This window comes from Plecotus auritus (genome assembly GCF_963455305.1).
Source record: "Plecotus auritus genome assembly, chromosome: 12".
Taxonomy (NCBI): domain Eukaryota; kingdom Metazoa; phylum Chordata; class Mammalia; order Chiroptera; family Vespertilionidae; genus Plecotus; species Plecotus auritus.
In genome coordinates this window covers 2,877,751-2,902,104 of record NC_137778.1, presented here as the reverse complement: position 1 = coordinate 2,902,104, position 24,354 = coordinate 2,877,751, and the positions used below count along the sequence as shown (strand labels likewise).

At 46.5% G+C, this 24,354-nt stretch overlaps 2 protein-coding genes across 2 annotated transcripts in view; one reads left to right on the top strand and one right to left on the bottom strand.

Moving 5' to 3' along the window:
* The window catches only part of UCK2 (uridine-cytidine kinase 2), a 74,427-nt gene extending 65,981 nt beyond the window's left edge, over positions 1-8,446 (bottom strand). The window contains exon 1 of the mRNA XM_080648842.1: positions 8,170-8,446. The gene's annotated coding sequence lies outside the window, so the exon portion shown is untranslated. The remainder of the gene's footprint in view (positions 1-8,169) is intronic.
* A 69-nt stretch (positions 8,447-8,515) lies between these two features.
* TMCO1 (transmembrane and coiled-coil domains 1) overlaps positions 8,516-24,354 on the top strand; it is a 33,015-nt gene continuing 17,176 nt past the window's right edge. Inside the window, exons 1-5 of the mRNA XM_080647619.1 lie at positions 8,516-8,744; positions 9,137-9,214; positions 16,269-16,328; positions 22,329-22,375; positions 23,880-23,947. Of these exons, the coding sequence (XP_080503745.1) occupies positions 8,675-8,744; positions 9,137-9,214; positions 16,269-16,328; positions 22,329-22,375; positions 23,880-23,947 (323 nt within the window). The 5' untranslated portion in view covers positions 8,516-8,674. The remainder of the gene's footprint in view (positions 8,745-9,136; positions 9,215-16,268; positions 16,329-22,328; positions 22,376-23,879; positions 23,948-24,354) is intronic.

Sequence of the window (24,354 nt, the reverse complement as noted above, 5' to 3'; positions counted from 1 at the left end):
GCCTCCTGCACACCCCCTACTGGGGAGGTGCCCACAACCAAGGTACATGCCCTTGACTGGAATCGAACCTGGGACCTTTCAGTCCACAGGCCAACGCTCTATCCACTGAGCCAAACCTGTTAGGGCTTTGTTTTTTAATTTACCTTTATTGTTGCAAGTATTACAGATATCCCCCTTTCCTCCCCTCCATTGACCTTTTCCACTCTGATCCCACCCCCCAAGCCTTCATCACACTATTGTCTGTGTCCATGAATTATGCATATCCTACCTAATAAAGAGGTAATATGCTAATTGACCCTCATGCCATCACAAAGATGGCAGTGCCCACAGCCAATAAGGATGGAATATGCTAATTGACCGCCCTGCCCTGAAAGATGGAAGCACCCTCAGCCAATAAGGAGGGAATATGCTAATTAACTGCCCACCCTCAAAGATGAGGGCGCCCCAGCCAATAAAAAGGGAATATGATAATTTACTGTCACGCCCTCAAAGATGGCAGTGCCCACAGCCACAAGATGGTGGCACCCAGTCCCCTCAGCCCCACCGGGCGGCAAGTGTGCAGCAAAGCTGGGCCCGCCCCCAGGGGGGCCCAGCCGCTCTGCATGCCTGCCTCCAGAGTCCCCCAGTCCCCTTGGCCCCCCAGCTGCCCAGGGCCGGCCCAAGGTGCATGCAAGCCTCAGATGGCAGCTGTCCAGCCACCCAGGGCCGCCCAAGGCTCAGGTAACCAGGGCCAGCTGAGGCTTGCGCTGCCAGCAGTGGCAGCAGCAGAGGTGTGATGGGGCATCACCTTTCCCTGATTACTGGGTCACCTCCCATCCTTGAGGCCTCCTGGACTGAGAGGGGGCAGGCTGGGCTGAGGGACCCCCCCTCCAGTGCATGAATTTTCATGTACCGGGCCTCTAGTATGCATATAGTTCTTTGGTTAACCTCTCCCTATCACCACCACCACCCCTCTGAGATTCATCAATGTCTTCCATGCTTCCATGTCTCCGTTTATTTTGTTCATTAGGCTCCACATGAGTGAGATCATGTGATACTTGTCTTTCTCTGACTGGCTTATTTTGATACAAGATTTTGTTTTTTTATATAGTTTCTTATTTATTCACTTACTTTAATCATCACTAGAGGATATCCTCCCCCCACCCCCTTTTTTTAAGAGAGAGTGGAAGAGAGAGGGAGAGACAGAAACACCGATGTGAGACAGACACATTGATTGGTTGCCTCCCGCATGCTCCCGACCAGGGCCAGAAGCCTGCAACTGAGGTATGTGCCCTTGACCAGAATCAAACCTGGGACCCTTCAGTCAGCAGGCTGCTGCCCTATCCACTGAGTCAAACCAGCCAAGGCCTGACTGGCTTATTTTGCTTAGCATAATCCTCTCCAGGTCCTTCCATCAGTGTGTTGTTGTTTTTCTTTAATATATTTTTATTGATTTCAGAGAGGGAGAGGGAGAAATAGAAACATCAATTATGGGAGAGAATCATTGATTGGCTGCCTCCCGCATGCCCCCAACTGGGGATGAGCCCATAACCAGGCATGTGCCCTGACCGGAATCGAATCTGGGTCCCTTCAGTCCGCAGGCCGACACTCTATCCACTGAGCCAAACCAGCCACTAGGGCATCATCAGCGTTGTTTGAACTGACTTTCTCTTACTAGGGCTAAGCACAACTATCTTTTCTTTGGTTGAAGGTACTATTTTTGGTGGACCATCTATTGGTGAATTCTATAAGTTGCCCTGTTACGCTTTTGATCTTATCGTTTTATAGAAATCATTTTGTTTCTCATTTATCTTACGCTATGCTTATGGTGTTTGTTGCCTGGCAAATGTTTTTTTAACCCATAAGTAATCCCACTTCTAAAGAAATTAACTCCTGCCCTTGCTGGTTTTGCTCAGTGGATAGAGCATAGGCCTATGGACTGAAGGGTCCTGGGTTCGATTCCGGGCAAGGGCACATGCCTGGGTTTTGGGCTCACTCTCTCATCATTGATGTTTCTCTTTCTCTCTCTCTCCCCTTTCCTCACTGAAATCAATAAAAAAATATTTTTAAAATAAAAAAAATTAACTCCTGTTTCTTGTGGGACTTGTGTAACATTTTTACATTTAGGTCTTAGGTGTATTTCACTGTTTTTCAGGTCTTTAATATCCTGACTGATTTTCTGTCTACTTGTATCAAACTAGAATTGTGGATTTATCTATTTTTCCTTTTATGTCTGTCAGTTTTTATTTCATGAATTTGGAAGCTCTGAATTAGGCACAGACTTATTTAAGATTGGCAGGTCTTTGTGCTGAACCAACCCTTTTGTTATTATGAAGGGACCTCTTTGTCCTTGGTGTACGCTTGTCCTGAGGTTTACTGTTTCCTGTACCATCGTCCTCCAGCCTCAGTAGGAGCAATGCTTGCGTGGCCTGTCGGCACATTAGAACCTGTGGGAGGATTATCTGCATGGGTTCCAGAGAGGATACAGAGAACAGACCTCAGAAAACTGAGAAGCATAGAGAAGTGAATGTGAGGCCTGTGTCCCAGTGAAATGCAATTTCCCCATGCCTGGGAAAAGGTCACGTGATCTGAACCCTGTGGAGGAAGTTAGAAATTCCCTGTGGTTTGGTGAGTGCCTTGGCACATGAAGTATACCTTTCACAGATATTTTTGAGTGTCTGCTAATGGGCCCTATGCTTGATGCAGAGGTCAGTTTTTTTAAAAAAAATATATTTTATATTGATTTCAGAGAGGGAGAGGGAGAGATATAAATATCAATGATGAGAATCATCAATCTCATGGCTCCCCTATGGCCCTCACTGGGGATTGAGCCCACAACCCAGGCATGTGCCCTGATTTGTGACCTTCATGGTTCACAGGTTGATGCTCAACCACTGAGCCACACTGTCCGGGCGATGCAGAGGCCAGTTTGATATTGAGCTCCTGTAAAGGCCTGCAGCCAGAGCAATGAGGCTAGGGCATTTGGCAGTATTGCTTATATCTGTGTGTCTCCGTGAATAAAATCAATGTCTTTTCGGCAGCAAGGTGAACCACTAATGTTAGGGGCAGAAATAGAATAGTGACTAGTAGCTATGGTTGTAAGAAATACTAATCATGCTCTGTTAACTGTGATTGCTCATTAGAGAAAGCACATTGCGGTCCATTCTCCTTTTCTGAGAACTGCCTATCATCATGGAAAGATTAACCACCTTGGTGCCGAAACAATCTGGTCCCAGAGGTGCCCGCACTTTGTGACCCCCCGCCCGCACTGCCTGTAACCTGCAACCATTGTACCTTGCCTACTTCCCATGCCTGCAATTCCTACTTCCCCATATAATCTTTGTCCTTCTACCCAATATAAGCAGCTGGCTTATGGGGGGAGGAGGGTAAGAGCAGATTTTCGTGGATGACCTGCTGCACTCTTATGCTACCAACAGTATTGGAATAAACACTCATACATGATTCAAACCTATCTCTGCTTAACTGGCAATAGTGACAGGCAGCCGGACCCATTGACTGTCCGGTTTCACTAAGATGAAGGGTAAGAGTCTATTTAGTGAGTAAAAGTGGATTATTGGCCAACAATATATCATAGGAACACTGAGTAAGCGTGACAGTGTGTATCTGAAGCAGGAACTGTCACCTCAAATTGTAGGCTTCTATTAAGTCGGCCCAGACTCACCCATGAGGGAAAAATGTGAATTTTAGGTATTTAAATATTTTCAAAGGCCCCTTCTAATTCTAACATTACAGAAGCTTAATGTTAAAATGAAGTTTTTATATTTCCCTCTTAAAAGGCTACTTCTCCACTGTCAGGGCTGTCGTCACACTGGTTACAATCCGGACAGATTTACCAGGAAATCAATGAGACCCTCACATGCACTGGCCCCCTAATTAGGGACTCACTTTTGTACCTGACTTTGACTCTAAGTCCATATTCTTTTTCTTCAGGAGAGTCCCAAGAACTGTATAAGCTTCAGGTCACATAAGACTTAGAAATGACTTTGGTGGAACCTGAGAATTTGTTTTCTTATTGACCTCATCTTATTTGGTTCTAAGGTTTACTATTTCAGTCTTCACAGTTCTCTCAGATTTTGCTCTTTCTCCTCGATTTCTGCTGATTCTACTTGTTTAGTTCAGGGCTTCCTCGCTTGAAAACTGTGTCATAGTGACAGCTGGTTTTCCTGATGCAATATTGCTCCAAATGAATCCACCCTATTTAAAGCTGCCAGACCAATTAAAAAACAACACTGCTGCCCGGCCAGTGTGGCTCAATGGTTGAGTGTCAACCTCTGAACCAGGAGGTCACAGTTTGATTCCTGGTCAGGATACATGCCCCGGTTGCAGGCTTGATCCCCATGCGGGATGTGCAGGAGGCAGCCAATCAATGATTCTCTCTCATTAAAGATGTTTCTCTTTCTCTCTCCCTCTTCCTTCCTCTCTGAAATCAATAAAAAATATATTTTAAAAACAAAACAAAAACACTGCTTATTTTGCAAACTTACCATCCAGCTTAAGATATTCTGATCTTTCCACTATCACCGATCTTCTGAAATTGGGAAACTGAAATGCCCAGGCAAAAGTGGCAATCAGCCCTGGCTGGTGTTGCTCAGTGGTTAAGAGTGTCAGCCAGCACACTGAACGGTCTCAGGTTCAATCCCTGGCCCCGGTAGGAGAGCATGCGGGAGGTAACCAATCAATGTGTCTCTCTCACATTGATGTTTCTCTTTCTCCCCCTCCCTCCCTCTCTAAAAATCAATGGAAAAAATATCCTCAGGTGAGGATTAACAACAACAAAAAAGTGGCAATCAACCAGAGGGTAAGTGAAGGCACAAAAGAAATGTGACATTTTTTAAAAGAGCATCATTTTTATCTGATGGTATGTAGTTTAAAGATTACTGCCCCCCTTTCTTCTCTTATATCAATCAGGTATAAAGTTGAATGCGACAGGAAAACAATTTGGACCTCAGATGCAGAAAACTGGATTCATCATTATTCTTGGCTCATGACATTCTCTTCATCAGTGCATTCATTCATGCTGCCACTTCCCATGACATCACCACCAACAGGGAAACTAGGACACAAATTTACATTTACATTCACCTCTGATGCTCCATTACCTCACCCAGCCTTTCCCATTCAAGGCAACACCAGCAAAATCATCATTCCCTTGCTTTTTCTTTTAACATCCTAAACAGTGTTTGGGGGATTTTCATAAAGTCATTAGCATTATGAAAAGTCTAATGCATGCTGTATATAATAGAAATTACTCTTTTCACTCTATATTATACAGGTGGGACAAAAGTAGGTTTATAGTTGTATGGAAAATAATAATAATACAAAAATAAACTGTTTCATGTACCCACATCTGTAAACCTACTTTTGCTCCACCCCGTATTTCTAGGATTAGTCCATATTGTGCCATTCAGAGTGCTGTATAAATACATCCTAATTTACCACTTTATAGATTTAAAAAAATGAGGCCCATAGAAATTAAGTCACTTGCTCAAGTACTACAGCTTGCATGAATTGGGTTAAGAGTCAAACCTGAAGCCCTGCCCAATTGGTGTAGCTTAGTGATTGTGGTTGCCCTATGAACCAGGAGGTCATGGCTGGAGGCCGGGTTTGGGCACATGCCCAGAGTTGTGGACTTGATTCCCAGTGCTGGGCCTGCAGAAAGCAATTGATGTTTCTCTCTCATCGACTAGAAGCCCGGTGCACGAAATTCATGTACAGGTACGGTCCCTAGGCCTGGACTGCGATCAGGGCCATTTTACCTGGCTGCCCACAGCCAGCCCTGCCCCCCGCCCCCACCCACCCCCAGTTCCCCATTCACCATTAGGCGATCAGAGCCTGCTGGCCAGGGGGAGGGACTGAGAGGTGGTCAGTGCGCCTCATAGTGACTGGTCGAGCAGTTGCTCTGCCGTTAGGGTCAATTTGCATACTACCCTTTTATTATATAGGATGTTTCTATCTCTCCCTCTCTGTTCCTAAAATCATCAATAATAGAGTAATATGCAAAGAGACCGATTGGCCCAACAGCGAAACAACCGTCCAGACAACCTTCCAGATGAAGCCAGGGCTATGGGGACCAAGCTCCTTGCACGAATTTTGTGCATCGGGCCTCTAGTTAAAAATATAAAAACAGCCCTAACCGGTTTGGCTCAGTGGCTAGAGTGTCAGCCTGGGGACTGAAGGGTCCCAGGTTTGATTCCAGTCAAGGGCATGTACCTTGGTTGCAGGTACATCCCCAGTAGGGAGTGTGTAGGAGGCAGCTGAAGTGATGTTTCTCTCTCATTGATGTTTCTAACTCTCTATCCCTTTCCTTTCCTCTCTGTAAAAAAGTCAATAAAACATATTTAAAAATATATATATATATAAAATGAACAAAAAAAAACGTGAAGCCTGTATCCTTTCATACCTCAGTTATAAGCAGGGATTAAATTTCTCTCTTAACTTTTTACAATGCCTAGCCTAGTACTGAACATTTTTAAAAGAACAGTATTATTATTACTAAGCCCACTAATAATGTGAGATGAGAACACTGCAGGTGTATTTGTCATTTACTTTTCACAGGAAGTCACCTGAGGATGTACAACATAAAGTAGAGACGAAGGAGGGAGATGCGGGCCCAGGGAACAGCAAACCCTACCCCAGAGAATGTAAAAGGAAGTCCCAGGACAAAAGCCTTGTCACAGAAACGGGAGGACAGTGAACTCTGGTGGGTGGTCTCCATGGGGAAAACCTGAGAGCTTAGAAAACCTGAAAGTATGACAAAAGAATCGGTACGATGCAGAAAAGCGTTATATGAATTTCCTCTAGCACTGGTTTCAACGTGGGGCCCGGGTTACGACACTGTTGCCCTGGAGAAGGGAACGTCCTAGCAGTGCCTGGTTCGGCAGTAAACGTGCTCAGGGATCTGTGCAATGCTTTTCACTTCCCAGTTTCACCGACTGCTACTTTCCCTCCCTCATATCTTAACATCTGTGAATAAAATGCATCTTCCCACCAATGGGGTGCCATAGCTCCATTCGCTGTTTCTTTCCCAGTAGGATATACACTGATGGCCCATCTTCCAGTCAACAGCATGCTGGATTTGATGAACTGTGCGTGCCAGGAACAGCTTTATAAACTCTTCCTCATGCTATCTCTGTAACAGTAGAGGAAGCTGGTGTTATTATCAACATTTTACAGATAAAGAAACTGAGGCTCAAGGACGGAACCATATGCTCAGGACGACTATCAATTAAGTGATACAGCCAGAACAGAACCAGGTGTGACTTCAAGGTCATGTTCTCATTGCACCTCCACATTTACCATGGGCCATGCAAGGCTGACGAAAAACCTATCCTGCCTGAACTACTCCAGTCAAAGTGTAGCTCGAATTAGAAGCTTCCCCAACTCCTCCAGGAAGCGATCTTGCCCTCCTATGTGCTCCCACATTTTATGAATACCTACCTCTATTACCCCTTCTTACAATGCGTAACGTAATAGTACCTGTGCCACCCTCTCTGGCCCTACAGTGCCCACCACTGTTTGGCCCCAGGTAGGAACTCAATGTCTGCTAAGGAACAGGGTCTCTGCCTCTACGTGTAAAGAGAACACAGAAACGCACCTGTAACTAATCAGGCCAAAAGCGGTGGAGCCCGAGCACTAGAAAGCGCATTGGAGTTTAAAGAGCCAATGACGCACGCACGCACGCACGCACGCGCGCGCGCGCGCGCGCGCGCACACACACACACACACACACACACACACACACACAAAATCAGGCTGAAAACAGACTGCTGAGACATTTTCTTTAACCTACACAGCAGGGTTTTTTATTTTATTTTAATGAGCTACCAGCACTCATAATGGAACTTTCACATGATATCAGGGCTTCTGGACCTTCTGGAAAATGGGGAGATGTTGGGTGCTCGTTCTCGCAGGGGAACTGGTTGGATGTATCGGCTGCTCCTTTCAGACGGCAGTGCTCCCTTACTCATCCGGTGCCTCCCACCACTGCCTTCCGCCCAGCGCGAGGGAGCACTTACTGTGACCCCTGCCGACACCTGGCTCATGACACCCCACTCACCGCTCCGCGTACTTTCCTGCCCACCCCAGAAGCACTCCTCCTCCGAGTCCCTGCTTCATCGGCTCCCGCGCGCTGCCCCTCCCCGGGTCGCCGATGCGCACCCGTCTACGAACCTCAGTCCCACCGCGCAGGCCCTCCGCGAGGGCGACGTTCCCGGAGGCCAGCGGCGCCCCTCCTCCGCGGCCCCAGCAGCGTGCGGTGCGTGTCGCACGCGAGGAAGTCAGTCTCTCACTCTGCCGCAAACATAGGCTCAACTACCTAACCGGCCTTGGAGCTGGGCCGAGGCGGTGCGGAGACGGGGCGGAGCACGGCCCCAGAGCATCCGCGGCTCCATGCTGCGGGCCAGGTCTCAAGCCACCGCCAGCCTCAGCCGCCCAACTTCCAACTCTCGCGAGGTCCTCCCAAGCGCGGCTGCGTTTCCGCGAGAGCCACGCCCCGCTCTCCGGAAGGAGCCCTTCCGGCGCTGTGCCCCGGAAGCGGAAATGTGGCTCCCTATCTGTCAGATGCGCGGTGCTGCTCAGTGGTCCTGAAGTCTAGGAAAGTCGTTTTTCGCTCATTTTCCGTGGCTGTCGAGCGCTTCCCCCGCGGCGGGTGGGAGTGCAGAGCCGGAAGTGCAGGATGAGTACCATGTTCGCGGACACGCTGCTCATCGTGTTCATCTCCGTGTGCACGGCTCTTCTCGCCGAGGGTGAGGGCGCTGCTTCCCTGACGTCTGAGCTGTCCCCAAGGGGAGGGTCCCAGGCCAGGGGTCCCCGGCGCCACACCAGGCAGTTCGTCAACCCCCTGCTTGCTCGGGGGCTCATGTACTCTACCCCAGCAAACCTCGGCGACTCGTGCACGACTCGGGCGGGAGGGATCGTGTGCACGCGGTGGCCGGGTTTCTTTGGTCACTTGAGTGTCTGCGGAGATGCCTTGTCATCACGTTACAGGTGCTTTTGGTTAAGAGTCCGTGGTTTTAACTATTGGCGCCTATAAAGCAAAAGAGTTGAAATCCTTCCTTACCCAACCGTGGACACTAATGACAGTTGTTGGAACTGTTGCAAACATTTCTCCATGAGCACGTTGCGCTTCATGTTGCAGGTATCACCTGGGTTCTGGTTTACAGGACAGACAAGTATAAGAGGCTGAAGGCGGAAGTGGAAAAACAGAGTAAAAAATGTGAGTATGGCAGCTTCCTTCAGAAGTAGTTTCAATGGGTCAATTTCATTGAAGTGCATGTTGATAGTGAATAGTTGAGTAGCACCAGCCCATACAAAAACCTTGTAGGGACACAGACGATTCCAACCTGAAGTCTAATTAGGAATGTGGCTTTTGTGCAAAATGTCAGTGATGTGAGAGGTATGTGTTATGTGCAGGGAAACCTTTGTGATGCAGGAGACCTTGCAGTCCTTCATGGGTGGTTAGAATTTGGGTGGAGAATGAGAAGGGGGAAGGATTTCCAGATAAAGGAAATAGCATAGATGCAAAAGGAGGGGTATTTTAAGGACTAAGATGTGTTTGGTGAACAACAGTCACTATTATTGGTATCAAGGTAAGTGGTTTCCTGGGGGAGAAGTCAGGTTTCATTTGGTTGAAGGTGTGTTTGATGAAAAGGTTAAGAACAAGTAGAGTTTATTGTCTTTGAAATAAAGAAGGAATTTCCGAAGGGCTTTATGTCTTATAAGAGCTTGATGTTTTCTTTCTTACAATGTGTCATTTGATCCACATAACAACCATTTGTGGTCGGTTGTATGAATATTATCCTCCTTTATAGGAAAGGAAATTGAGGCTTAATAAGGTGACAGAACAAATAAAGAATTGGACAAACTCAGGCTTTTTAAATTACAGCTTACTGTTCCTTCCCTTATTTATTATTGACAGTGCACCCCAACATATCTAAACCCAGGTTCATTATCTTTACCTGCACAGGTGTGATCCTCTCTCAGGATTTCCCTGGTTGGGGAAGGTACCTGCATGCTCCAGTAGTGCACAGGCCAGAGGCCCTGGAGCACTTTCTTCATTTGGTCCTGGACACCACACTCCTTGGTCTTGCTTTCCTCTGGCTGGTCATTCTTTTACAGTTTTCTTGTTGGTTCCTCTTCTTGACCTCCTCTTGTTGGTGTTGATTGCCAGTGGTGAACTCATATGTGTGCTGTTTGCCAGTGACCTCCAAATTTATGCTCTCTCTCTAACACAAGATTCATACTCTTAACTGTCTATTCACTGCGATGTCTAATACACATCTCAAACCCAGCACATCCAACCAAAATCTTGTTCCTCGCTTCCAAGCCTGCTGCATCGGTAGCTTTCACGCCTGTGCTCAGTGGCAGTTCTGTCCTTCCACTTGTTCAGGCCATCATCCCTGTGTGGTGTCCTTGACTCTTCGCTCACAGTCTACGTCCAATACTGTTGGGCTGCCTTCAGATATATCCAGAATCCGACTACATTTCATCTCCTCCACTGGTCCTCCATGGTCCAAGGCACCGTCATCTTTTGCATGATAATTGCAATAGCCTCCAAGAAGTGTTTCTGTCCCCTTGTAGTCTGTTCTCAAGGTAACAGCCAGAATAATCCTTTCAAAAGCCTATCAGATGATGTCCCTCTGCTCATAACCCTATGATGGTGTTCCATTTTCTCTCAGAGAAGCCAAAATCCTTCTAGTGGCCTTAGTCAGTTTGGCTCAGTTTGCTTCAGCCTGCAGACCAAAGGGTTCCAGGTTTGATTCCAGTCAAGGGTACGTACCATCCTTGCAGGCTCCTCCCCAGCCTGAACCCTGATTGGGGCTCATGCAGGAGGCAACCAATGGATGTGTTTCACATTGATGTTTCTCTCTGTCTTTCCCTCTCTCTTCCACTCTCCTAAAAATCAATGGAAAAATATCCTTGGGCGAAGATTAACAAAATCCTTCTAGTGGCCATAACCTTCCCCTGTTACCACTCTGATACACTTTCCCTGCCACTCACCTGTTCCACCCACACTGACCTGCTTTCTTTGTGAGAACCTGTTCTGCTGTGATCATACACTAGTTGGCCATCATGCGATGATGTCTCTATACACCTTTCATGTCGTGTCAGTGAGAAGCCTTTTGAAACAAATTCCATTTAGCTTCACATTTGTTTGGATAATATTCTCTACCTTAATTATTCACATAAATAGTTTATGAGCTTCTTTAGTTCCACTCTAATTGCTTCGTTTCTAATTATCTGAATTATAGAAATCAGTTGCCTTCACTCTACACCAAATTCAAAGTAAAGTAGTTGCCAGGCAAAGCTCCCATAGTTGTACTTTTTAATATAATCCTTTACTATGCTGCTGTGAAGGTAAGTATGAGGTAGGCTGATGATTGGAATGACCCCTGCATTTCTCATAGTCTCAGGTCCTCTAGTTTGGGGGATCGATGGAAACTCAGTGTGTATTACTTGCATGTCTGTGATCAGTTGACATTTGATAGCATGCTGTGTATAGAGTTAATCATGATGAGTACAATCCTATATAATAAAAGGCTAATATGCAAATCAACCAAATGGCAGAACGACCGGTTGCTATGTTGCGCACAGACCACCAAGAGGCAGACGCTCGCCCTAACCGGTTTGGCTCAGTGGATAGAGAGTTGGCCTGCGGACTGAAGGGTCCCGGGTTCGATTCCAGTCAAGGGCATGTGCCTTGGTTGTGGGCACATCTCCAGTGGGGGCTGTGCAGGAGGCAGCTGATCGATGTTTCTCTCTCATCGATGTTTCTAGCTCTCTATCCTTCCCTTCCTCTCTGTAAAAAATCAATAAAATGTATTTAAAAAAAAAAAAAAAAAAAAGGCAGACGCTCAATGCAGGAGCTGCCCCCTGGTGGTCAGTGCACTCCCACCGGGGGAGCGCCGCTCAGCCAGAAGTGGGCTCATAGCTGGCGAGCCCAACGGCGGTGGCGGGAGCCTCTCCCACCTCTATGGCAGGGCTAGGGACAACTATATACAAGCCATCAGTCGGACATCCCCCGAGGGCTCCCAGAATGCGAGAGGGCACAGGCCAGGCTGAGGGACCCTCCCCCCGAGTGCATGAATTTCGTGTACTGGGCCTCTAGTCTATAATAAAAGCATAATATACAAATCGACTGAATGCCCAAACAGCGGAACGACCCTCCGGACATCCTTCCGGACGACCTTCTGGATGGAGTTGGGGCTGCAGCTGCAGGATCAAGGCAGCTGCCGCAGCTGCGAAGGCCTACTCTTACACAAATTTCGTGCACCGGGCCTCTAGTACAAAATGGCATAGAGCCTATCTTCTAGATAGTTATAATCAAATGGACAACTATTATATTGAGCAGGAAGAAATAAGGTAAGTTCCTCTTTGAACAAATGACCTAGTTGCAAATACATGATCTCTTCTGACATCCTCTATTCAGAAGGTGGTGTGGATCTAGGCAAGAAAAGTTTGTAGGGCCTTTAAGAAATACAAAAACATAAATAGATTTGACTTCGGATTAGATTCTTGTGCTGATCTGATCCTTGACATTATTTGGGGAATACTACTGATATTTTCCAAAAAGCTGCCCTGCTGTGGCTGGCCTTTGACAAAAGATGCTTTTTTAAAGGCACCCAGAGGGTTCATTCAGGTGATCTGTGAATATCAGTAAAGTCAAGTGCACTCTAAAGATCAGAAAGTCTCCTTTCCTAGTAGAGACCAATGAAAGAACATGTCAGTAAGAGAAAGATTAAAGTATGTGTAATTCACTGCTGTAACAATTGTATGGGAGCATTTACTGAGTACAAATTATTATGAAGTGTGAAGTGCTTCCATTGTTTGCAGAAGAACAGGCTGGAGTTTTTTTAATAATTTAGAGCTGAGAGAATCTGGAACTCAGAGTGCAGCAATGCCAGGTCATGGGCAAAATGCATTTCAGGGTGCTCATTTTATCCCTCAACTCCAGCATCTCTGCTGCTTGTTTGTTTGTTTTTCTTTTTTTTAAATTTATTTTTTTATTATTTTCTTTATTGATTAAGGTATCACATATTTGTCTTCATCCCCCCATTCCCATCCCAAACCACTCCCCACGCATGCCCCTACCCACCTGTTGTCCGTGACCACTGGTTAGTCTGATGCTTGTTATGGGGCGAGGCTCTGGTGAATAAATATCAACACAAAAGGGTTAGGAAAACAAGAGATTAAAAGGTGATCATATCCCTAAAGAAGATTTATCTGTCTCAGTCCAGTCTGCTGGAAGACCGCCTAGTGCTCGGGGAGTACCTTATTTTCTGTTCTCTGGCCTCTGTCTCTTGCCCCCTTGCTTTTTACACTGTTATAGTTAAACTAGAGGCCCGGTGCACAAAATTCGTGCATGAAAGTGTGTGTCCCTCAGCCCATTCCTGGTAGAATTGGGCCTAAATGAGCAGTTGGACATCCCTCTCACAATCCAGGACTGCTGGCTCCCAACTACTTGCCTGCCTGCCTTCCTGATTGCCCCTAACCGCTTCTGCCTGCCAGCCTGATCACCCCCTAACCACTCCCCTGCCAGCCTGATTGATGCCTAATTGCTCCCCTGCCAGCCTGATTGCCCCTAACTGCCCTCCCCTGCAGGCCTGGTCCGCCTGAACTGTTCTCCCCGGGAGGCCTGGTTCCCCCTCAACTGCCCTTCCCTGCAGGCCCGGTCACCCCCAACTTCCCTCCTCTGCCAGTCTAATTACCCCTAACTGCCCTCCCCTGGAGGCTTGATTGCCCCCAACTGCCCTCCCTTGCAGGCCTGGTCCCTCCCAACTGCTCTCCCCTGCTGGCCATCTTGTGGCAGCCATCTTGTGTCCACATGGGGCCATCTATCTTTGACCACATGGGGGCAGCCATCTTGCGTGTTGGAGTGATGGTTAATTTGCATATTACTCTTATTAGATAGGAGGCCTGGTGCATGGGTGGGGGCCAGCTGGTTTGCCCTGAAGGGTGTCCCGGATCAGGGTGGGGGTTCCCTTGGGGCATGGGGGCGGCCTGTGCGAGGGGCCTGTGGTGGTTTGCAGGCCGGCCACGCCCCCCCCCCAGCGACCCAAGTGGAGGCCCTGGTATCTGTCATTTATTATCTTCTATAATTGAAACTTTGTAGCCTTGAGCAGAGGTCAGGCTGGCCAGGGCGGGCGAGAAGCTTGGCTTCCTCCATTGCTGGGGATACCCAAGCCTCCTGCTTGCTCCGTGGCTGCATCCATCTTGGTTGGGTTAATTTGCATACTCGCTCCTGATTGGCTGGTGGGCATGGCTGGTGGGCGTAACGGAGGTACGGTCAATTTGCATGTTTCTCTTTTATTAGTGTAGGTGCCACATAGTTAGTCCTGGGTGGGAAAGAAATATTTTTCTTTCTTTGCTTAATAATGATACAAAGTAAACCATTCAATTTCTGTCCATTTTTTAAAAAATGTTATTTCTGCCCTAGCCGGTTTGGCTAAGTGGATAGAGCGTTGGCCTGCAGACCGAAGGTCCCAGGTTCAAGTCCGGTCAAGGGCACGTACCTCGGTTGCAGGCTCCACCCCGGCCAGGGCCCTGGTGAGGGCTCATGCAGGAGGCAACCAATGGATGTGTTTCTCTCACATCAGTATTTCTCTCTTTCCCTCTCTCTTCCACTCTCTCTAAAAATCAATGGAAAAATATCTTCAGGTGAGGATTAAAAAAAAATGTTATTTCTGTGGCATCTTATAAAATTTGATTTAATTTCCTTTTATGATCTGTTCCTAAGTAGTTTTATTCTAAATCTCTCTTTCTCCCCCATAGTGTTTTATCTTTTTTAAAAAATATGTTTTTATTGATTTCAGAGAGAAAAAATGAGAGGGAGAAAGAAATATCAATGATGAGACAGAATCATGAATTGGCTGCCTCCTGCGTGCCCCTCACTGGGAATCGAGCCCGCAACCTGGGCATGTTCCCTGATCGGGAATCAAATGGTGACCTTCTGGTTGATAGGTTGATGCTCAACCACTGATGCCCAATATGTGCACGTGCGTGTATGTGCTCGTGCACACACACACACACACACACATACTCTCACATTCTCACACACTTTATTTTAGTCAGCACTTCACCATTTAATTTGCAGTATTGCAGTCCAATGGAACTTTATACCTTCATAAAGCAGGAATACCATCTTTGCTTTTAGAACTCAGCAGCATACTTAACGTAATGAGGGAAAGTATCCTACTTGCCAGTTCTCTTTAATGCAATTTTAGAAATAATACATGCACTGTGTTGTTTCCTATTGAAGAAAGTATACTGAGATAATATATGGAACAGACCATATAAATAAACCAAGTGAAGGTCATTTTTGACATGTTTATTCTTAATCTATTCAATGGGGATTAAGAATAGTTACTATAAAATATATATATATTTCACTATTCCTCTTTAAATACATATGGTTACTCTATCTTATTAATTGAAATACATAAAAAAAGTTGGTCTGCCCTGGCCGGTATGGCTCAGTTGGAGCATCATCCTGTGCACTGAAGGGTTGCGGATTCTATTCCCAAGTCAGGCCACATACTAGGTGGCGGGTTTGAGCCCCAGTCAGGGCACATACAGGAGGCAACCTGTCAATGCTTCTCTCTCACGTTGATGTTTCTCTCCCTCTCCCTTCCTCTCTCTTTAAAATCAATTTTAAAAATTTAAAAAAATTTTTAAAGTTGGTCTTGGCTTTTTTGGCCCTCATGTTCTTCCTACCCAGTGCATGTGTCTATCTTGCCTATTTTCTAGACTATAATTGTTATTTCATTATCTCCCCTCACTGGATTGCTCTTTAGAGGACATGGATCATGTTTATCTTTTTATCTACTGAGAACAGTGCCTGTTAGGTAGGCAGCCAATAGCTGAATGAGTGGGTCCTATCTTCTGTAGTGAACATGAGAATGTAACTACAATTAGATATAGTTACGTGAGAGCAGAACTCAGAATGTGCTTGAACTCTTGTACCTGAGGCTATCACCCTCCACTGATGGTCTGAAAACTCATTGTTTAGATTATGATTGTGTTCTACAATCCTTCGTGGGTATTTGATTAAAGATGCTACCATATTGCTGTTTTAGTCTTAGAATGTTGTGTCCACCTTTTACTGTCAGCAGGTGTGAGAGCAGACCAGTTGACTTAATCATGATCATAATCAAAGTCAGCGTGTAACTTTCTTGTAAGCTTCTTCCATTGGTTCAGCTGTGGTAAAGGAGCTTTTGTTTCTTTAGTACAATGAACAATTAATTTGTACTGTGTTACTATGTTGTTTACAGTGGAAAAGAAGAAGGAAACAATAACAGAGTCAGCTGGCCGACAACAAAAAAAGAAAATAGGTAAGATGAGTTATTGGTATACACAAAATTTAGGTTTTCTTGGAAGAAGTAAATTCTCAGGTGATGATGCTATGTAAGATGCTGACTGTGGTAACTCGTGTGTGTGTGTGTGTGTGTGTGTGTGTGTGTGCATGTGTGTGTGTGCGCGTGCGCGCGTGTGTGTGTGTGTGACTGTATGGTTCACCGAGCACTTGCTATGTTCTCTTACTCGATTCTCTCAACCGTTCTGTGGGACATGTTCAGGCAGTTGCTCCTTTTGGGTCTTCGCTTCGAAATTTCAGACTTAGTAAATGATGTTGACAGTTGTGGCTTTTGAACTTGCTGAGGGTTCTTCTGTAGTTTGCAAAAGCACATTATTTTTAATACCCGAAATGATTATTTCCAGGTAAGTCTGAGCTACTTGTGTTAGTGCCGTGGCTTCCGTACTGAGAATTGACTGGTGATGGAAACCCACCAAGGTTCGGAAATTTTCTGCTGAGGAATTTTTATATTGTCTGAAAGAGAATGACGTGACTTCGGTTTTTCAGTGTGTTGTAGAATTTAATTACCCAAAGTAATTCTGTTCCAAAGAGACCATTTGTAAATGACTAGATGTGCTTTGTACTTATGATGCTTCCTAACTCCGAAATAAGGGAAAAGCATGTATTTGGTTCAGAAGCGATGTTTCTGTACCCAGGTCACTGCTGTTACATCCCAGCAGGGAGTCCTGCCAGGTGGGCCTCTGCCTGGTCCCCTCTGGGACCAAGGCAGCTTCTCAGCTTAGTGCAGGGGCAGGGGTTTCTACGTGGCCCGCTCGTCTGGGTCCGTGGCAAGATGCTATTTACATCTGCTCTGTGCGCGTCGGTCACGCTGGTAGGCACTGGAGAAACAAGGCAGAGAAAGCTCTGTCCTTTAGGAGGTCTGTGCAGACGGCGAAAACAGACCCGTGCAGCACTGTGTGTTTGTGGAGACACACTCTGAGTGTCATGAGAGCAAAGAGAAAGTCTCTCCAAACCAGCCTTCGGGGTCAGATTTTCGTGAAGAGCTGATGCTTTAGCTCAATGGTCAACAAACTGCGGCTCGCGAGCCACCGTTTGCCGCTCTGTTGACTAATGAGTTTGCCAACCACTGCTTTAGCTGAATCTTGAAGCTTTGGTGTGAGTTAGTGAAATCAAAATAGAAACAGAAGTGCTGGTCAGTATTATTGAGCAGTCACTCTCTGCAACACTGAGGTGAGCCCTTTACATACTTTTATTTTTTTAATATATATTTTTATTGATGTCAGAGAGCGGAAGGGAGAGATAGAAACATCAATGATGAGAGAGAATCATCGATCGGCTGCCTCTTGTATGCTCCCCACTGGGGATCGAGCCCAAAACCTGGGCATGTGCCCTGACCGGAATCACACTGTAACCTGTAGGTTCATGGGTCAATGCTCAACCACTGAGCCACTCCAGCGGGCACTTTACGTACTTTTAAATTCTCTTAACAACGCGCATGGTTGTGAAGGGTTACCTCATTTTCATAGACGGGAGACTGCGGCTGAAGTGCTGAGTGGTATGAGGTGAAGTAGGTGCAGAGCAGGGCTACCGACTGGTCCTTCGTCCCTGCAGACTCTGCGCTAACAAGCCCCGTGCACTAGGCACAGAGGGGTCCACAAGCACACGTGGAACTGGAGGGGCTTAGTATGACAGATAAAAGAAGCTGTGGGAAGGACAGGCAGAGGAGCTGGAGAAAGTAGGTCAGGAGGGCAAGGCGTTGAACTTGCCTCCAGAGGGCTTCCTCTAACCATTAAGGGATGTAAACAGGCTTGACATCAGATTCTAAGGAAGACAACTCTGGCAGCAGCATGGAGTATAAACTGGAGCGGGGATTGTTCTGGAAGTAGGAAAGTCATAAGGCTTTTTAAGTACCCCAGGCATAAAAATGGCAAGAACCTGCACTTGGGCCGTGGGATTGGAGTAGATGTTAGATTCAGCAGATATCAGAGAAGTACAGAGAGAGGGCAGAGGAGCCCAGATGTCCAGTTTGGAGGAAGAAGTATTGGACGAGGAGCAGATTGGGGTGGGGAAGAGAAGATTTCAGCCTGGCCAGTGTGGCTCAGTGGTTGAGTGTCAACCTACGAACCAGGAGGTCACGGTTCGATGCCTAATCAGGGCACATGCCCAGGTTGTGGGCTTGATCCCCAGTGGGGGGTCTGCAGGAGGCAGCCATCAATGATTCTCTCATCATTGATGTTTCTATCTCTTCCTCTCCCTTCCTCTCTGAAATCAATACAAAATTTTTAAAAAAAGAGAGAAAAGGAGATGTCAGGTTTGATCATGTAGGACTTGCCGTGCCGCGTGACAGTGGGTACACAGTGGGTGGGTTGTGGAGCTGGCAGGGAGGTAAAGGCTACAGGAGATTTTATTTTTATTTATTTATTTATTTTTCTAAATATATTTTAATTGATTTTTTACAGAGAGGAAGGGAGAGGGATAGAGAGTTAGAAACATCGATGAGAGAGAAACATCGATCAGCTGCCTCCTGCACACTCCCCACTGGGGATGTGCCCGCAACCAAGGTACATGCCCTTGACTGGAATCAAACCTGGGACTCTTGAGTCCGCAGGCCGACGCTCTATCCACTGAGCCAAACCGGTTAGGGCAAGATTTTAGAATCATACGCTGATAAGTGGTAATTGAGTTCACCAGGTAAATGAGATCACAGAGAGACTGTCGACTCTAGAGCAGTGGTCGGCAAACTGTGGCTCTCAAGCCACATGTGGCTCTTTGGCCCCTTGAGTGTGGCTCTTCCACAAAATACCACAGCCTGGGCGAGTCTATTTTGAAGAAGTGGCGTTAGAAGAAATTTAAGTTTAAAAAATTTGGTTCTCAAAAGAATATTCAATCGTTGTACTGTTGATATTTGGCTCTGTTGACTAATGAGTTTGCCGACCACTGCTCTAGAGTAAGAAAAGCCAGGCTGCGGGCGGAGAGTCCTCAGGAAACAGTGTCTGAGGGCTGTGGGAGTGGAGCTCTGCAAAGGCACAGCCCGAGCAGTTTGAAAGGGGAGGTTGAGGGGAGAGTTTCAGGGACTGGAGCGGCTGAAGGTGGGTGTTAAGTGCCTGCGGGGCAGAATGGAGGCTATTGATGACTTAGCAAGAGTGATTTCTGCTGCACGGCACAGCACGGTAAAGGCAGGAGCCAGATTGGGTAGATTAGGGAGAGCAGGCAAGGTGAGCAACTGACACCTTGAACATGGACCGTTCAAGTAGCTTTGCCTTCAATCGATGACACAGGATCTAAACTCAACATTATCTTAACATGGAATGCAGCCTTGAATGTTTGCTCACCAAAGAATATCATTAAGAGTGAAGAGAAATAATATTTATGAGGAGTTGAGTATCAGAGTCTTATCAGGAGTTAAAGACATAATATTTGTTAGGCACTGCTTACAAGAAAAACAACCTATCCTTTCCTAGTTTGTAAGTTTTACTCTTAGATTCAGCCCGACCCTCAGAAATCTGTAACCTAAGCTGCCTTCTTTGGACCTGGTAAAGCTTCTCCTGCCCTCTGGAGTCCTACTCGGGGTATTCGTGAGAGCGTTGTCCGGAGCACCCCATGGTGCTCTTTTACAAGAAATGGCGGACGTTTTGATCTGTTAGTTTTCAATGTTAAGAAGAGCAGTGCTTCTCGTTAATTGTTACCTGTGGACACTGAACTGACGACGCCTGCCCGGCTGCTGGTGAGCACGGCAGAGGGGGTGTGGAGTCCGCGCGTTTCTGTGCTGACTGCGTTCCCAGTGCTGCTCTGCGCCTTCTCTTCTCTGCTCAGAGTCCCCACTTGAGTTAGTTACACAAGTGTGCGTAGTCCTGGGTGGGCTGTGCAGGATGATTCTGCCCTGAAAGGAGCGGTTTTCAGTAGAGGGGACTGGTGGGCAGTGTCCTGTGCCCAGGGAAGAGACGCCGTGGGCTTTACCTGAGGCTCTTTGATGGAGCGCGGGTAGAGCCAGTAATTTGGAACCGAGGCGCCTGCACAGACATGGAGGATTGTGTGGCCCTGTTCTTACTTTCCGTGCAGGGCTGTGGCTATCTTACACCCCCCTCTCGTAGAGGAGGAACTGGTTTACTCTTGGTACATGGCTTTGATTTCACTCGGTGGGCTGAAGCTGTGTTACCTGAAGCAACGAGGGATGTATTTTAGGGGCATATGTGATCCAGACTCAGGAAAAGCTGAACTGACTGGTTCCAGGAAGGCAGGCCTGTGTCAGGCCGAGCGAGCCTGGAGGTGAGGCCGCCAGGGGGCTCCTTGTCTTCAGGGCTCCGCTGCCAACACTCACTTCGCCCTCTCCTGCTGTCCAGCTGCCCCACGGCCTTGGTGGTGCTCGTCTAGCAGGCACTTGTTGCCTTCACCTGCCTCTGGTGTCCTGGGGTTCCTTCTGCACCAGCACTCCTCACACGGCTCTGTGGCCACCACGTCAGCACTGCCCCAGACACTTGTTAAAACTTAGGGGCTGAGTTGAGTCCCAGGCTTTACTGAGTCACCATCTTGACATGCGGCCCAGGAATCTGCTTTCTTAACAAGCTTCTCAGACAATTCGTAGGTAAACTGTAGTTTGAGAGCCAGCACTATATTGTAATTTTTCTATTTCTGCTCCCACAGTTAATTGACATAATTTCCTGATTTAAATTCTTTTTGATATATATTTTTAAAAATTAATTTTTAGAGAGAGAGAAAGGGAGAGAGAGATAAAAACATCGACATTGATCGGCTGTCTCCAGCACGCCCTCCACCGTGGGTTGAGCCCTCAACCCGGGCATGTGCCCTGGCAGGGATTCGAATTGGCAGCCTCTTGGTGCATGCAACGATGCTCAACCAACTGAGCCACACCGGCTGGTTGAGAGAAGGAATCCAATGGGCTCAGCTCATCGTTTTTAAAAAATATATTTTTTTATTTATTTCGGAGAGAAAAGGAGAAAGAGAGAGAGATAGAAACATCAATGATGAGAGAGAATCATGGATCGGCTACCTCCTGCACACCCCACACTGGGGATTGAGCTCTTAATCCGGACTGAGAATCGAACCATGACCTCCCTGTTCATAGGGCAGTGCTCAATCACTAAGCCATGCCAGCCAAGTTCAGCTCATATTTTCATGCCAGAAATCGTTTACCTCAGGTCAACAGTGGTGGGAGGGGGGTACTGGGAACATTCCCATGCTGACCTTCAGCAGAGCCCATGGCTGGGGACAGAAGGGCAGGCATTCTGACCCTTGACTGAGTGTGTGGGGAATTATGGTAGGACATAGAGATTTAATTTATGTATTCATACTACGCCTTTGTGTGCTATTTTCCACAAAAGAAGGCTACATCAGGCAGATAATTTAAATTTTGCTTCTTCTCCATTGTAAATCTCCATGACCTTCCATGGGATATCATAAATTGGTCTTCCATTCGAGACAGCTCAGAATGCAGGACTGTCGTGGGATACCTGCCTTTTTTTCATTGGTTCCCATTGATGTAATACAAGAGTGGATCTTTGTGTACAGCGTTAAAACAGTACCAGAGGCAGTTTTAAAAAGTTAAACTTGGACCCGGCTGGTATGGCTCAGCAGTTGAGCATTGACCCAGGAACCAAGAGATCTCAGTTCAATTCTTGATCAGGGCACATGCCCAGGTTGCAAGCTTGATCCCCAGAGGGAGGGGTGCAGAAGGCAGCCGATCAGTGATTCTCCCTCACCATCCATGTTTCTGTCTCTTACCCCTCTCCCTTCCTCTCTCTTAAAAAAGAAAATCAATAAAAACATATTAAAATAAAGTTAAACTTGAAAGAATTTTCTTTCTTTGATTGAAATATTCTGGTGCTCTGCTGCATGTGCGTTTTCTGTTAGTACAAAGTACATCATGTGCAAGGTGTTCTGCTCGTCCTATTGAAACAAGCGCTAGTGAAACAGGTGTGTTTGTGTCTCCAGTCAGTGATGCTTTAACCTCGACCACGTGCTTAGCACTCTGTGTATTAACTGTCTCGTCACTTCTTTTCAGAGAGGCAAGAAGAGAAGCTGAAGAACAACAACAGAGACCTGTCCATGGTGAGAGTCCCAAATATAACTTCCTGTAAACATAATGTTTTTAGCAAAACATTTGCATTAGGTACACCACACTCACCTTTTCAGAACTGCACAGGCTGCGGGCTGCAGGTAATCGTGGGTGTTCCTGGGCCACCCGAGTGCAATGGCTGTGGGCTGGGACCTCACTCCGGTGATGTGAACAGTCCTTAGGCTGACTCGGGGTCATCGTTGCTCCTTTCACGCGATTCCTGATCGGCTCCCCTTATCTTTATCTTCTTACGTTAATGCTGCACCTTTGGTTTTCTGGTGAGTGGTCGTCCCAGCACAGGGGTTGGAGTGTTACAGGGGCCTTCACTGTTGCCCCTTTTCTGCGAGAGCCTCTGTTCTGAGTAGCAGACTCACCATAACGTGTGAGGATAGTGATTTCATTGTCCGTTTGCTCGTTTATAAAGAGCACACACATTCTGTCCAGGCATGTCTGTCTGAGGCGTCGGCAGGCTATGATATGGCGTGCCCAAATTTTCACTTCATTTCTGTATATTTAGCATAGGACATTCTAACTTTCCAACAGTTATCTTTTGCTTAGTGAGAGCCCTTTGCTATAAATCTTTATCTTGAAATTCTTATTAAGAAAGATTATAATTTAGAAGTACATTTTTTAAAAATGGCTTTTCTTGCCCTAGCTGGTTTGGCTCAGTGGATAGAGCATCGGCCTGAGGACTGAAGGGTTCCGGGTTCGATTCCCATCAAGGGCATGTACCTCAGTTGCAGGCTCCTCCCCGCCCCGGGCCCTGGTTGGGGCTCATGCAGGAGGCAACCAATCAATGTGTTTCTCTCACATCGATGTTTCTCTCAGTCTTTCCCTCTCTCTTCCACTCTCTAAAAATCAATGGAAAAATATCCTCCGGTGAGAATAAAAAAAAAAAAAAAGCTTTTCTGTTGCCACAATTACTATACATTCACTATAGCAAATTTGGAAACTACTGAAAAAAGAGATAAATAAAGGTCCAGATACAACTACTGTTAAGCTTACATCTTTGTAATCTTTGGTTTATTTATATTTTATGACATAGTGATTAAGAAAGAAGTTAGCTTCAAGTAACAACACTTGACTGACAAAGACTTAAGCAGATAAAGGGTTTTCACTTGCTCCAGAAGTCTGAGGTGGTGTCCTGGGCTGGAGTGGCAGCTCGGATGTCAGGATGTCACCGACGCAGGCAGCCATCTAGGTCCACTGTGCCGCACCGCCAGGCACCGTGCTCCGTTCCAGCAAGAGGAGTGAGCATGAGGCCTGAGGATGGCTGCTCGCCACGCCTGTCCCTTTGCAGGTCCCCCACACTGTGCTGTCTCCTGGCCCCCAGCACTTCCCCGGCAGGTGGCCAGGAGAGGGCTTGCAGGTGGGGTGGTAGCCGGCAGACAGCTTCTGGCAAAGGGGCTCCTTTAAAAAGGCATGAAAGCAACTTGGGTGTGCTCCGGCGGTGGTTTCTCTGCAGTGTGAAATGACAGTGTGTCGGTCTCCTTACAGGTTCGAATGAAATCCATGTTTGCAATTGGCTTTTGTTTTACTGCCCTGATGGGAATGTTCAATTCCATGTGAGTATCCCTAACTGTTGCTCTGTGATAATATTGTATTTTTATATTTTAAATGTACAGAAAAGTTACAAGAATAGTATGTCCATTATCCAGATTCACAAATGTTAACGTTTTGCCCCATTCACCTTCTCTTTTTCTCTCTCTCCATATCATGTATGTCCTCATAAGTACATGATTTCTGTATTTTTCTGAGTCATTAGAGAGTATGCTTCAAGCTCCTTTATCATAACTTACAAGTGTGTGTTCCCTAAAGACATGGACATCCTCATACATAACCTCAACCCAGTTATCGAAATCATGGAAATTGAATTTTGATAGAATACAATTAGATGATAACTTTTTCATGCTCTTAATAGTGAGGATGTTTTATGTACAAGGCCTTCAAAGGGAGGGTAGACATATAAAGA